We start from the raw sequence: 15,051 nt of genomic DNA, 5'->3' as shown, positions 1-15,051 counted from the left end.
AAATAGATGATTCCGCCCAGGGGCTGTGCTTATGTTTGTATGGTTCATCGACAAGATGCATTTCGAGCTCTTCAGAAACTTAGTTCTGGATCATATAAAATTGGGTCCAAGGTCATTAAGGTGAGATTTTGTGGAGGGGGAATGCATATCTTAATTTTAATGTCTTTTTTGTTAAAGTGTAAGATTTTTGTGGGAAGGGTTCACATGCTCTTGTTTTATTGGATTATTAGAATGTCCCTATATTATATTCATCTTTTTTAATGTTATGGACAAATCTCATCAGAAACTTACTATTTCAGTATTGTTGAGTTACAGAATTAGATACAGGTAAAATAAGTCCAATAACCAAAACTTGAGTCACACAGTTCCTTGAATCACCCTTGCCATAGCTCTCTGAGTCGACCAGGGCACCATTTTATGAGCAGAACTTTTTCATTTTTACATGTTTGTTTTTCATTCACTTTTCTTCCCAGCACTTCTTAATTATACCCCCTAATTATATTATTAAGTTTTCTTTTTTTTTTTTAAATCCTTTTTTATTTATACCAGGGATTAGTATATCAAGGGATTATTTGTAAGTATGTTTTTATTTTCCTCCTAGTCTTTACACTTAGAATTTAGTGAGTATTTTTCCATTATTTCTGGTGATTAATTCACAATTTCATTCCTGCTATTCTGAGATAATTTATTCCATCAAATTCTGCGACTGGATTAAAAACTGTAACTGCTTTCAAGATAGTTAATGTATGCTTATCTTTTCTCATTTCATGGCAGATATATTCTCTTTATAAACTAAAATATCACCAGTCTCCTTCCTGAAATAAAAGGTTTTGCTTGAATTATTATTACTTTCCTAATTATCACTAATGTAGATTGATTTTTTTTTAATGATGAAAAGTAGATTTGGATTGTTTCTAGAAATGTGTGTCATTTTAGAGTTGAAGTAAAAAGTGTAAATAAATCCCAGATTGTAAGCATTATCTCTAATGCAGGTTTAATTTTAAAAATGAGCAAAAACAGAAGATACATGGAAAACATTTTCTTCACTGCTATTAGTTTTTCAGCTTTGCCCATCCTACTGTTTTCTTTTTTTGTTTGTTTTCTTAGAGACAGGGTCTCTCTCTGTTGCCCATGTTGGAGTGCAGTGGTACAACCACAGCTCACAGCAATCTCAGACTCCTGGGCTCAAGCGATCCTCCTGCCTCAGCCTCCCAAATAGCTGGAACTAAAGGCATGAGTGACCATGCCTGGCTATTTTATTTTTTTAGAGACAGGACCTTGCTATATGTTGCCCAGGCTGGTCTTAAACTCCTGGCATCAAGCAGTTCTCCCTCCTTACTCTCTCAAAGTGCTGGGATTACAGGCACAAGTGTTTTCTACAACTAATTTTATTTGTTAACTTTTTGTCTTGTTTTTACAGTATGTATATGAGTTTCCTTTTTTCCTCTTTCCCTTCACTATAGATTGCTTGGGCTTTAAACAAAGGTGTAAAAACAGAATACAAACAATTCTGGGACGTGGATCTTGGGGTTACATATATACCGTGGGAAAAAGTTAAAATGGATGACTTGGAAGGTTTTGCAGAAGGAGGCATGATTGATCAGGAGACTGTAAATACTGGTAAGAACCCTGAGGTCATTTTATTGTTAAAAAAGTATTCTTAGAAGTTGGTAATTGAAGTGAGTTTGGGTGGGAGGGTAAATTGTGTATATTTTATTTTCTGGATTTATCTCCCAAAAAAGAGAAAAGAAACATTACTGTGTCTAATATATATACTTAATGGATCTTATTTCATAGGGATCAAAGTATAGATTAGAAGTTTATAAATGTAGCATTTTCCATGTATGTCTTTTTAAAATTTTTGATATGTAAGGTACAGCTGTGTATATAAAGGCTTTTCAAAACTAAATATTTCTAATTGAATTTAAGTGGGAACTGAGAACTTGGGAAGCTTCTTTGAAAAACTCCACCTGTTATTTTGAACAGTATCCATATTGGCAATAACAGTAATAGAAGCTTAGTTTAGAGAGCTCTGGTTCAGGTTCATGCAGTGTTAGAATACCTTCTAGAATGTCTTCTAGAATACCAAATGATCATCTAGCCTTCTCTTTTAAAAAATTTGTCTCTTTATTTTGAAAGATTCAAGTTATAAATTTACAAAATGGTTAGCAGCTATTCCAGTTGGCCAGGTGGTTGACAAAAAAAAAACACAAAAAAATTAAAATGATTAGTAGTTATAACCAGTAAGAAATCTTAAAATTGACATGTGGAAAAGAACTAAAATATGATAGATATCTTATTTCTTCACATCGTAGCTCTGTTTAACAAAATTAGCTAATTTTCAGAATATTTTACTTCTCAGGCCAATGTTAAGCTTTTGAACATTTTTTTCAGTTGTTTTCTTCCTATCAGTCCCCCCCCCCCACACACACACACACAGCTTTTTCTCCAGGACATTCATTCATTCAATAGAAATTTTAGTTTTTACTGTGTGTGAGGCCTAATTTTAGGAACTGGAATTATAGCTGTGAAACAATTAGACAAAAATCCTCCTTCTCATGGAGTGTAGCACAGAGGTTGACAATCTACTGCCCATGGGCCAAATCCTGCTGGTAGCCTGTTCTGTAAATAAAGTTTTATTGAAATGCAGCCATTTCACTTATTATTTTATGTGACTTTTTTTCCAACATCAGTTGAATAGTGTCAACAGAGAACATATGGTCCATAAAACCTGAAATACTATATAGAAAGTTTGCCAGCCATGTTTTAGTGGGAAAAAATAGATAACACAAAATAGATAAACTCTATAGTACTTCAGTGTTAAGTTCTAAGAAGAAAAATCAGGGAAGGGAGATGGAACAGTGTGGCTGTGGAGGTATTATGTGGTTGTGGAAAGTCTAATGGAGAGAGTGATATATGAAGGGGTGAGACATGTAGCTATCTGGGGAAAGCATTCTATACAGAGGGAACAGCAAGTACAAAGGCTAAGTTCAAAAATGAGACCAGTATAGCTTAAGCAAAGTGAGTGCAGAGTGAGTAGTAGAAGATGAAGGCAGAGAGGTGTACAGAGAGGCAAAGTTATATAAATCGTAGTAGTTCTACTTGATCTTTACTTTGAATGAGATAGAGAAACCTTGGAGGAACCATGAGAGCTTGTTTGTTCTAATTCTGGGTAGCTGTATTTTCAGAAGGATTTTTCTGTATTGGGTTAATACTTTCCTAGTTGGTCTTTCTTTGTTGTACCTTGTGCTAAAAAAATTGAGTAAGGTTGGTTCCTCATGTATCAGATAGCCATTGAGATACACATCTATTATATCCCTTCTAAGTGTTTTCTTTAGATTAATATTTTAGTATCTTTTATTTATGTCTCACGTGTCATGTTCTTTTGGACCCTTGGTATCCTAATCAGATTTATCTGAGCAATAATCTAGGGTGGCACCGACAGTTGTGGATATATCTTAAAGAGGTGCCAAGGTAGATGAAAGACTTAGATGTGAAATGAATATATGTAGAAGAAAATAATGAAGTTGTACCAACCCAAAGGAAATCAATATCAAATATTTTGTTTAGAATGGGAAACTGTGAAAAGTTCAGAACCTGTTAAAGAGACGGTCCAGACAACTCAGAGTCCAACTCCAGTTGAAAAGGAGACAGTGGTCACAACCCAGGCAGAGGTTTTCCCTCCACCTGTTGCTATGTTGCAGGTTAGTGCTGGGTGGTTTGTTTCGTTTTGTAAAATGTGTTGTTTTACATTTCTGTTTTTACTCATGTATTTACTTTATAAAACTTAGAGGAAATTGTCCAAATTAGAATAAATATTTGTCAGTAGTTTTAGGCAAAAGAATTTTTTTTAATCTCTTTAAAAAATGTTGCGAATGCTCTGGTATCATTGTACTAAACACATTAAGTTTAAAATAAATGTAAATATGGAAGTATTACTTCTGAGAACTTGAATAATTTTTTTTGTTTAGATTCATAGTTTTCTGAGAAGTCAAACTGACAGGACAATAAGTTGTTTTAATGAGTTTAGTCAAACATTTTTTGAAAACAATATTTTTGAAATGATCTCATTCATATTTAAATGTTTGTTTATTGAACAAATATTTATTGAGTGCTGGGTCTGTGACACATCAGTGGGGGAAAACCCACAAATCCCAACCTTTTGAACTTTTCATTCTCAATAGAGGAGACAGAAAATGTAAAATAAATAAGACTATGAGAGTCTGTGGAAGGAAAAAGGGTAGTGTGAGGCTAATCATGAATGCCTGGGTATGTGCTTATAATTTTAAATAGAGTGGTAAGGTAGACCTAATTGAGAATGTGAAATTTGAGCAACGCCCTTGGGAATTAACCATGTGGATATCTGAGGAAGAGCATTCCAGGCATAGGTAACAACCTATGCTGGGAGCATGCTTGGTGTGTTCTGGGAACAGTAAGTAGGCTAGAGTAAAGCCAGCGAGAGGCAGATTAGTTGAAGATAAACCTCTGTGAGGACTTTGGTTTCCACTCTGAATGGAATGAGGAGCCAGAGGAGGATTTTGAGTTGGGGAGTGACTTGATCTGGCTTACAGTTTTAAATGATTGCACTGGCTACTATTTTGAGAATAGGCTGTAATGAGCTTTGATAAAAGGGAGACCAGGTAAAAGGCAATTGTATTAATAGCAATCCAGGTGAGAGGTGATGGTGGTTCAGAATAGACCGCTAGCAGTGGAGGTAATGAGAACTGGTCAGATATTAGGTTTATTTCTAAGGTATGACTGTAGGACTTCTGGCGTGATTGGATTTAAAGTTGTGCTCAAAAGCAGAGAGGCAAGAGTTTTGGTTTGATAAATGGAAAGATAAGAGTTACCATTGTCTGAGAATGGGAAAAACTGTGGGAAAGAGTTCTTTTGGGAAGGACAATTGGGAAATGGTGGAGTTCAGAAAAGAGGTAAAGCTATGGTATAGATAAATATTTGGGATTTTTTGTACCTACGGTGAGCAAAAGATACTTATGCTGGAATTAGAGATAAATTTATGAGATATTCTAAAGCTCTTATTGACATGCTTCCTAATGATAGTTAGGTTGCATAGCATAAGTAGGTATTATTAAGCTTAGTGGGAGATGGAAGTTTAAAATTGATCATGATATTCAGTATTCAACTAGGTGACCATTACTTTATATGTCTTAAATGTAAGGTAGATTTCACAATCTCTAAGTAAACTCTGTTGAATAATATTGCCTTGCTTTTACCCTAAGTAGCTTCACGCACAGGTTAGGGAAAAAAAAGGAAAGAAAGAAGAAAAAAAAAACTATAAAATGCCATTTGCTACCTTCCTAAAAAAGAAATAGAAATAATTTACCTTTAGTTGTTCCAGGATTTAATCACTGCAGGTGAATAAACTGATCAGTGGACTTTTTTTCTATCCACCAAAGATTCCAGTGGCTCCAGCTGTGCCTACAGTTAGTTTAGTCCCACCCGCATTTCCCGTGTCGATGCCGGTTCCTCCTCCTGGATTCAGTCCAATCCCTCCACCTCCTTTTCTACGAGCAAGTTTTAACCCTTCACAGCCACCACCTGGTAAGCAATTTTAGTCTTAATATTTGAACTCTGTTTAGAATATCATTAAAGTTCTTTTTTCCAGGTAAAACTGCTATAGAGCAGTGGTTCTCAGACCTTAAGCATACATCAAAAGCACTTGGAGAGCTGCTTAAAGCATAGGTTGCTGGGCCCAATCTCTGTTTCTGTTCCATTAGGTCTATGGTAGGACTGGAAGAGTTTTCATTTCTGATTTGTTCTGAGGATGAAGATTGCTGAGAAGCACTTACAGGGAAAAGAAATGAAATTCCTTTAAAATCATTGGAAATCATTACTCTTAAGATAATGTAAATTTTATTTTGAAGTTTTTATTTGAAAGTTACCCATAATTATCACCCTTTCATCAGAAAGTTTGCATTGAAATTTCTAGAATGTCCCTCCTAAAAATCATTAGGTTCCATTTTGACATTTGAAATTATATTTTAAAAGGCCAAGAGCATTTGGAATACTTTTTTGACCTAATAAAATACTGATAAACAAAAGTTCCCTGAATTAGTGTTTCTAGGTAAAAACTATAGATTATTTAAATACTTATCAACTAAATATCTTATCAACTAAATACATATAAATTATTTATATAGTTTGAGATAAGAGCTTTTAGTTTTAGATCATGAGAGGTTAGAAAAATGATGGAGAGATACAAGGGATCAGACAATATATATATTTTTAATTTTTTTTTCTTTGAACTCATGATTTGCCTATCATAAGAAAAGTTGTTCTTTGATTTCTGTAGTTTTTGTTCTTAGGCATTAGATAGAGTTCCTAAAAACTGTCAGCAAGACTAAAATAAATTTATCATCTGAGAATGGCTGTAATTTACTTGTCATATAATATAAAACTTTTAAATTGTGGTTTAATACATGATTGGAAGTTGATATAGATTTTAATAAGAATTTTATCTGTATATAAAGAGAGAGAGATAGACAGACAGACACAAGCTCTGACTATGTTGTACAGGCTGGTTTCAAGCTCCTGGCCTTAAGCAATCCTCCCGCCTCAGCCTCCCAAGTAGCTGGGATTACGGGCTTGAGCTACCATGCCCAACATCTTTTTTATATTTTAAATATTGAAAAATTACTTTCTATATCTGTGTGATTTGAAAATTAAAATTTATTTAGGAAGATATTTTAAATGATTATTTCATAAATCAAACCACATAGACTTTATAAAGTCAGTATTATTAATTTGTTGAAAAATCACATATTCCTTATTTTTAGTAACTGTTTTCTAATTAAATTTAATGGTGGCTTTATATTTAAAAAATGCAGAGGAGCAGATTTATAGTTAGATCATTTGATATTGAAAATCATTAAAAAGCCAATATCGAAGTTTTATTTCAATTCTTAAAACATAATATCTCATGCAAGGCTAATGAAGATATTTTGATCTAGTGGGTAAACAGCATATGTGTCAAAGAAATAAAATAGCATATTTGCCAGATGACATTATTACATATAAAGTAATCAACAGCTTGAAATATAATGTTTAACTTTCCCCATGCAGTCACTGTTCAGGCATAAACAGGGTTACCTGGCTCCTGTTGATATTTGATTTTATAACATTATAGAACATGCTACAGGACTTGAATGAGTAAATATTAATAAATAGGATGTGCCTATGATTAGGATCTCTCTGCTTTACCTGCCTTACTAAGGATCAGATAAAGTATCATATATAAAAGGCATTTTTAAAATGATGTATCCATAAGTACAAGATCATGGTAATAAAAGACCATTTTAAGAATGTGGAATTTCACTTGTAGCTATTGAGATCTTTGATTTAAAACAAGTAATTTTTCTTGTGCTCTTTTATGGGGGGGGCTTCTTTTTCCACATAGGTTTCATGCCACCTCCAGTTCCCCCACCTGTTGTACCACCCCCTGCGATTCCACCAGTAGTACCAACGTGTGAGTTTTCTACTTTTAGAATTTTCTTTATTCATGGTAGTGTTAGTGTGTTGGTTCTCATTCTGGTGAACTATTAATTTTTTTATTATGAAAGTTTTTAGACAAATGCATGTTAGATGATTTCTAAAAAACTAACAGTATCATGACATCCATATTTGCTTGATTGTCTCAAAATGTCCTTTTATGATTGCTTTATCAAAATTTAAAGAAGGTCCTCCCATCATATTTGTGTTGTATTTTGTTTATTAAATGTCATAATCTAGTGCAGTCCTGCCCAAAGCCCCCTTTTCTGAATCATACATGACTTGAAGAAACAGTTCAGTTCTGTATACAAGATCCCAAATAATGGATTGGGTTTTTTTCTTATTTGTGGTATCGAATTTGTTCCTCTCTTTGAATTTCATGTAAAATGGAAGTTAGCAAATGCTTGCTTACGTTTCAGTTCAACTTTTTTTGCAAGAATACCTTAAAAAGAAAGTCTAACTATAGGCTTGTTAATATCAGGAGATATGCATTGCCTTCTTGTCCCACTTTTTTTTTTTTTTTTTTTTAGTAGACTTTATTTTTTGAGAGTAGTTTTAGATTCACAGCAAAATTAAGCAGAAAATACAGAAAATCTCTATATACCCACTGCCCCCAGGCATTCACACAGCCTATCATTATCAATATCCCTTCCAGAGTGGTACCTACATTACAATTGATGAACCTACATTGACACATCATTATCACCCAAAATTCTTAGTTTACATTAAGGTTCACTCTAGGTGTCTCGTTCCATTTTTAATGATGTTATGATGAAGCAGAGCATTCAGGTAGTGGAACCTGGTCATTAAAAAAAATTCCTTTCAAGTTTCATATGATGGTTTCATCCATTGATCATTGTTGCTTGAATTTACTTTTCATTAGTTGTACATGGTGGTCTTTTAAAATCTGTAATTCTTTGCACATTTCTTACCTAGAATTTTTTTTTATCAAGAAGAACTTTCTCTTAACAATTAATAGTACTTAGTTACGCATGAAGTTTAGTTTATATGGGAAAACCAGAGTAGGTACTAAATCTTTCCCTTAATTGTCATTTTTCAGAGTAATGAGTTCTGTGGATATTTCCAGTGATAATCCAGTGACTGAAGAGGGGAGATGATTTCTCTTATTTCTTCTCTCTGCTCCCATGTTCCCGTCCTCTTCTTTTCTCCTTTAGTTTCTTTAGTGTTTATGGATCAATAGATTTTTGCTTCCAATCAGTTGGGTTCATTTTTCTTTTTGAAGTTCAAATTGTTTCATCTTTGGACAGTGGGAGACTTTTCATGTTGCTTTTCTATCATTTTGAGTTGACTACATTAGTTTCTGAGAGCTGCTTAGCTTTTTGGTCCAATATATTCCAGACTAATCTGTGTCTTCCTGCTCCAGTCTGAGAATCTGCCATTTTCACAAATGAAGTGTGTAGTATTTAGACACTACAATTTGGGTACTAGATTTTCATTTTTCTTGGGTTTTTAATGAGTATAGGAATTTTTAGTGGACAAAACTAGAAAATACATATTTTAAAAAGAAAATATGAATATACACTATTTATAAAAACAGTTAACATTACAGGACTTTTTAATTTAATACTTAGCTACTTTGATTTTTATACTTGCTCTTGTTCTCATATATTGAAAACAATTGTTTATATTTATTCTATAAAATAGACTTACATACATAAAATATTTAGAAAGTAGTAAGACCAATGTTACTGCCAATAACAAGACAACTGGATGAAACTAAGATTTCTTTGCTGTTTTCTTTGTCCTCAGAAAACACTAACATGATTGCTTATTTTGACTAACCTGCAATATAGACGTATACGCACACACAGTGGTTTAAAAGTAGTAAGACCAATGTTACTGCTAACAAGACTACTGGATGAGGCTAAGGTTTCTCTTGCTTTTTTTGTCCTAGGGATGTATAATCAAATTACTGTCATCAAGGTTACCTGAAGTAATAATTTCCTCTTCGTAGCTTCATATGTGACTTTTCATTTTGTTTATTTTTTGTGGAATGTGCACCCCAGCCTCTACCTCCTTTTGATATCTATATTTTCTTTATTAGAGTAGACATTTCAAAAGGAATGCAAATCAACTCAAAAGTTAATATATAGAGACATTTATTAGCTTACTCCAGGCATCCTCAAACTACAGCCCGTGGGCCACATGTTGCCCACCTAGGACATTTATCCTGCCAGCTGGGTGTTTTTGCCGCAGCTACCTGTCCTGCTTAGGAGCCGATTCGTCCCGGACCCATAGTGTGCACTCTCCAACGATCTGAGGGACAGTGAACTTGGCTCCCTGTTTTAAAAAGTTTGAGGACCTCTGGCTTACTCCATTCTATTTCCTTTTTCCTATTGTTGGGCATTTCAGAAGTGTTAAATACCCTGTTATTCATTTTCTCCTTCCAGTCTGCTGTTTATCTACAGTAATTCTCCAGGCTTCTAAACAAATCTTCAGTATTTTAAACAAGCCTACCTTGAAAATTAGAGCTGAAAAGGCCTTTGTTATAAAGAGTGTATATGATATAGAGACTTTAACTTTTGGTAATCTAATTCATTTTCCTTGAATTCTTAAGTTCTTTTCCCTTTCAATGTTTAGATATCATTAAGATTTTTCCTTTTTGGTATTGTTGGTTGATTAGAAAGAACTTTATTCTTTCAGAAAATTAGACAAAGTGTTCAGGAGTCATTTCTGAATTCACCATTCACAAAGACTTTTCCTAGAACCTACCTCTCAATTATTTCTTGCTAGTTTCTTAATTTAGGAAAATCCGAGACCAATTAATAAAGAGAAATACTGGTGTGCCAGATGCTCCCCAAATTGCTTTCACTGTCTCATTTAATTTTCATAATTCCCATACATCATCACAGCTCAGCTCTGTTATATGCTGACAGTTTGTCCAGGTAATCTAGTGTTAAATGTGAAGATAAAACATTTCCTAAAATCTCCAAGTATGATTTAATAGTATTCTCTGTGACATAAATTCGATTAAAAATTATAATTGTATAGCTATTTTATATTCCTCTAATTAAGTTTTTTAACATATAAATGACATATACATTTAGGGACTTTTCTACCCATTCTTTAAAACAGAATCTTTATAGCTTTATATTTATAGTGCACCTCGCATATTCTCATGTGATGAGTTTCTAACCTTGTTTGAACAAAAGGTAGTGGATGTAAGGATGTAACAATAATAGTACGTTGTTATTTCAAGGGGATTGGACAACTTTTTATTCTCATACATACGTACCAGTCTACACTACTTTTTTCTGTGTATTTAGATATTCACTTATCTGGTACCCTTGAAAAATTATTAGTACTATTGTTACTAGAATTTACTTTTTTTTTTTTTTTTATGGAATGTCTACTGATGTCATAGAATTTACTTTTTAAGTACTGGTCCTTACTAAACATTGTTGGTGAAAATATTTTTAAAAATTGTAGAGTTTCCCTCTTTTTAAAAAGTAAAGTTTTTTAAATATAATTTAGCCTTTTCATGATGACTTATTTATCATTTTGAGCAATAATAATTATATAAAGTGCTCAGTAATACAGATGCGTTAAACACTCAAGCTGCCAGAAAACTTAGCAGATGAATTGAGTAACTAGTTAAATCTGAAATATATTTTTCTCATCTTTAAACAGCTTTAGTGCAGCCGCCATTATCCATGACCCCAGAAACTGTGAAAGATGTTGGATTTGGTAGCATTGTTATACCAGGTGGTGCTGTTGCCAGCAGTCTTGCTACTTCCGCTCTGCCAGCTGGAAATGTTTTTAATCCTCCAACTAAACAAGCAGAGCCTGAAGAAAAAGTACCTCATCTTATAGACCACCAGATTTCTTCTGGTGAAAACACCAGATCAGGTAAAACAAATAACATAAACACAACCCTACAAATACAATTAAATCATAAGCATTACATCTCTGAATTGGTGTTTAATTTTGGGGTGACATGCATTTGTAACCAATTCAATACACAATGTTGAAATACTGTAATTTTTTGAAAGAGATCACTATGTCCCAAAATTTCTATTTAAAAATATGACATTCTGTTCAGGATAATACAGATACTTTCCATTAAGACTCCTACTACATTCTCATGTTTTGGGACTACTTCAGTGTGGTGTTGTCAAAATAAGATTGCATAAAATCTGTATACTTAAGGGAAAATAAAAACTAGCAAGTATTAGGTGTAACTAACTTCTACCAGGAACTTAATGTCTATCAGGTATTATCCAGCTAGATCTAGAAGATAAATATGGTGTTTGAAAACAAGTCCTTTTTTAATGGCTCCATTATTGGTATATTAAGAATCATGCTTTAGAAAGATTTTTGTTAAAGGTGGAGAATCAGTATAATACCTGACATTTTTGTTTAACTTAAAAGTTTTCATGTAAAGATTTTAGGTAATAGCCCCACTTAAATTTCAATATTTAAATTTCACTCTGTGTAGTATTAATAAGCTTCAATTTTTGTTTAATATCTAGTATACCTTGATTCTTAGGGGATACAAGTAGCTGATTTAACTCTAAGCTAATTAATGGAAATTTATAGCATTAATAATTATAAATATAGTTTCCTTTTCATACCACAATGACTGTTTTTTTGGGTTATTTCTCCTCTTTTCATTTTAGTGATTCCAAATGATATTCCAAGTAACGCTGCAATTTTAGGAGGCCAGCCACCAAATGTGACAAGCAATTCTGGAATTCTGGGAGTCCAAAGACCAAATGTATCGAGTAATTCTGAAATTCTTGGTGTCCGGCCATCTAATGTTTCCAGTGGTTCTGGGATTATGGGAGCCCACCCACCAAATATTCTGAATAACTCTGGAATTTTGGCAATACAGCCACCAAGTGTGTCGAGTAGTTCTGGACTTTTGGCAGTGCTACCCCCAAATATACCTAACAATTCTGGACTTATAGGAGTACAGCCACCAAATGTTCCAAATACTTCTGGACTTCTGGGAACACAGCCACCAGCTGGACATCAAAATTTACCCCCTTTAAATATCCCTAGTCAAAGGATGCCTGCAATACCAATGTTAGACATTCGTCCAGGACTAATACCACAGGCACCTGGACCAAGATTCCCTTTAATACAGCCTGGTATACCACCCCAACGTGGAATCCCTCCCCCATCAGTACTTGATGCAGCTCTTCATCCACCACCCCGTGGACCTTTTCCTCCAGGAGATATTTTTAGTCATCCTGAAAGACCTTTTCTAGCTCCTGGAAGACAAAGTATAGACAATGTTACTAACCCAGAAAAAAGGATACCACTTGGGAATGATAACATTCAACAGGAAGGAGATAGAGATTACCGTTTTCCTCCTATAGAAAGCAGAGAAAGCATTAGTAGACCTCCCCCTGTGGATGTTAGGGATATGGTTGGGCGTCCTGTTGATCCAAGAGAAGGTCCTGGAAGGCCTCCATTAGATGGTAGGGATCATTTTATAAGACCACCTGTAGATATAAGAGAGAATCTTGTGAGGCCGGGTATAGATCATCTTGGTCGAAGAGACCACTTTGGCTTTAATCCAGAGAAGCCCTGGGGGCATAGAGGAGATTTTGATGAAAGAGAGCATCGGGTTCTACCTGTCTATGGTGGTCCAAAAGGCTTACATGAAGAAAGAGGTAGATTTCGGTCTGGAAACTATCGTTTTGATCCTAGAAGTGGTCCTTGGAACAGAGGATTTGGACAAGAAGTTCACAGAGATTTTGATGACCGCAGAAGACCCTGGGAGAGGCAAAGGGATAGGGATGACAGAGATTTTGATTTCTGCAGAGAAGTGAATGGAAATCGTCTTGGACGAGATAGAATTCAAAACGCTTGGGTTCCCCCTCCTCATGTTCCTCGGGTTTTTGATTATTTCGAAGGGGCCACTTCTCAACGAAAAGGTGATAATGTGCCTCAGGTTAATGGTGAAAATACAGAGAGACATGCTCAGCCACCACCTTTACCAGTACAGAGTGATCCTGAACTTTTTGAAAAACTGACATCTTCAAGTGAGATAAACAAGGAGAAGAGTGACACAGTTGCTGATATAGAAAGTGAACCAGTGGTAGAAAGCACAGAAACTGAGGGGACATAATCATCACTCAGTAGGTAAAAGATACCTTTTGTAAAGTTGTCATCTCTCTGTAATAGATTAATGGCTGACTGGACCATAGTTGTTCACTTTTGTCTGCCAGAATTAAGTTAATCTGATGTTCATGTTCACCTTTCTCTTAAAATAATTGTACAACTGACTTGTATAGACATTGTTCTTAATATGAACATGGTAGGTAAACATTTTTTTTTAATTTTTCTGATAAAATATAAGTGTTGCCCCCAGATTCTTTTAACGTCAAAGAAATGAATAACAGCTTGTCAGAGACTTCCTATGGAAGAAAGAATTTTTTAGATACTATCATTAGGTTGGATATGGTAATAGATATATTTCAGAATAGCAAGTGGTGGTATATCTTATCCATATCTTTAGGCTGCTGCAGAATTTTAAGGTAATAGACAAAGCTGTGATATTTTATGCAAAGACTGGCTCTAGATATTTGAGGAGCACAATACAGAGATTTTTAAAAAGTGATTTTGTAAAATCTACACTATGGTCTCTGTTTCTCCAAAGTAAGTGTTTGTGATTTGTTCCTCATACTGCAGTGAGTAAAAAAGAAACAAGAAAACAACAATATAAATATTAAAGTACGTTTCAATGTTGGGTGAATTTTGTTTTTAGATGCCAATAAAACTTATTTGTTTGATAACAGTGTTCTAGGAATTGTATTTTTTTAACCTACAAATTCTTAAAACCCTTAATCATTATTAGCAGCATGTGCTCAATTTTTGCAAAAGTTTTTCTATATTACTCTTATAACAACAATGAAGAGGTGTGTGGTGGAAAAAGCATGTACTTTATAAAAATCATGCAGTCTCATTAGTGTGTATTGTCCATGTATATTTATTGTGTAAATCATACATAGTTTTTTTGTTGTTGTTATTTCTTTCTCTGTATGTCTACCTTCATGCACATACAGAGAAAAGAGAAAGTTGAAAAAGTTTAGGTAATAAAATATTCTTTAAAACCTGATAGAAAATTAGAGAAATTTGGCTAATTAACATTGCTCGTAGTTAAAGCTGTTAGTCTTGATGAAGGTAAAGTAAGAAATACTGTAAAGAAATACATTGGCAGTTTGGCAATTCTTTTTTAATATAGTTAAGCATGAAGCCAGATTTAGCATGGAGCCAAATTTCACCTAAATGCTTGCATTGCTTTGTTTCACACTATATTTTTGCTATTCTGCATAGCTAGTACTAGTACTAAAGTCCTTTGGTCACGTGCCTGAAGTGAATTTAATTGCTCAAAATGTATAGTGATGTTGGTGGACTTAAAGACATTAATTTGTATACCAGGTATAAAATATCCATCGTGTGCTTTGTAGGCTCTGTGTAATACTGCAACCTCCAAGGTAAACTGAGTAGGAGCAAAATTTGGGGTTGGTTTATTTGTTTTTCATTTTCATTTATTTCATTTATTTGCTG

At 34.1% G+C, this 15,051-nt stretch overlaps 1 protein-coding gene across 7 annotated transcripts in view; it reads left to right on the top strand.

Annotated features, from left to right (window-relative positions):
• SCAF8 (SR-related CTD associated factor 8) overlaps window positions 1–15,051 on the top strand; it is a 185,990-nt gene that overhangs the window by 74,681 nt on the left and 96,258 nt on the right. For 4 of the 7 annotated variants that reach the window (XM_076002848.1, XM_012759855.3, XM_012759853.3 and 1 more), the window contains 7 exons: window positions 7–120; window positions 1,464–1,620; window positions 3,571–3,704; window positions 5,418–5,562; window positions 7,418–7,486; window positions 11,161–11,379; window positions 12,150–14,281. In XM_076002848.1, coding sequence (XP_075858963.1) covers window positions 7–120; window positions 1,464–1,620; window positions 3,571–3,704; window positions 5,418–5,562; window positions 7,418–7,486; window positions 11,161–11,379; window positions 12,150–13,609 — 2,298 coding nt within the window. In that variant the 3' untranslated portion in view covers window positions 13,610–14,281. Of the gene's footprint in view, window positions 1–6; window positions 121–1,463; window positions 1,621–3,570; window positions 3,705–5,417; window positions 5,563–7,417; window positions 7,487–11,160; window positions 11,380–12,149; window positions 14,282–15,051 lie in introns of those variants that run through there. The other 3 variants (XM_012759849.3, XM_012759847.3, XM_012759850.3) reach the window with 1 other exon arrangement.

Source organism: Microcebus murinus, chromosome 5, assembly GCF_040939455.1.
Source record: "Microcebus murinus isolate Inina chromosome 5, M.murinus_Inina_mat1.0, whole genome shotgun sequence".
Lineage (NCBI taxonomy): Eukaryota > Metazoa > Chordata > Mammalia > Primates > Cheirogaleidae > Microcebus > Microcebus murinus.
The sequence above is the reverse complement of the archived record's forward strand: the minus strand, read 5'-3'. Positions and strand labels throughout refer to the sequence as shown.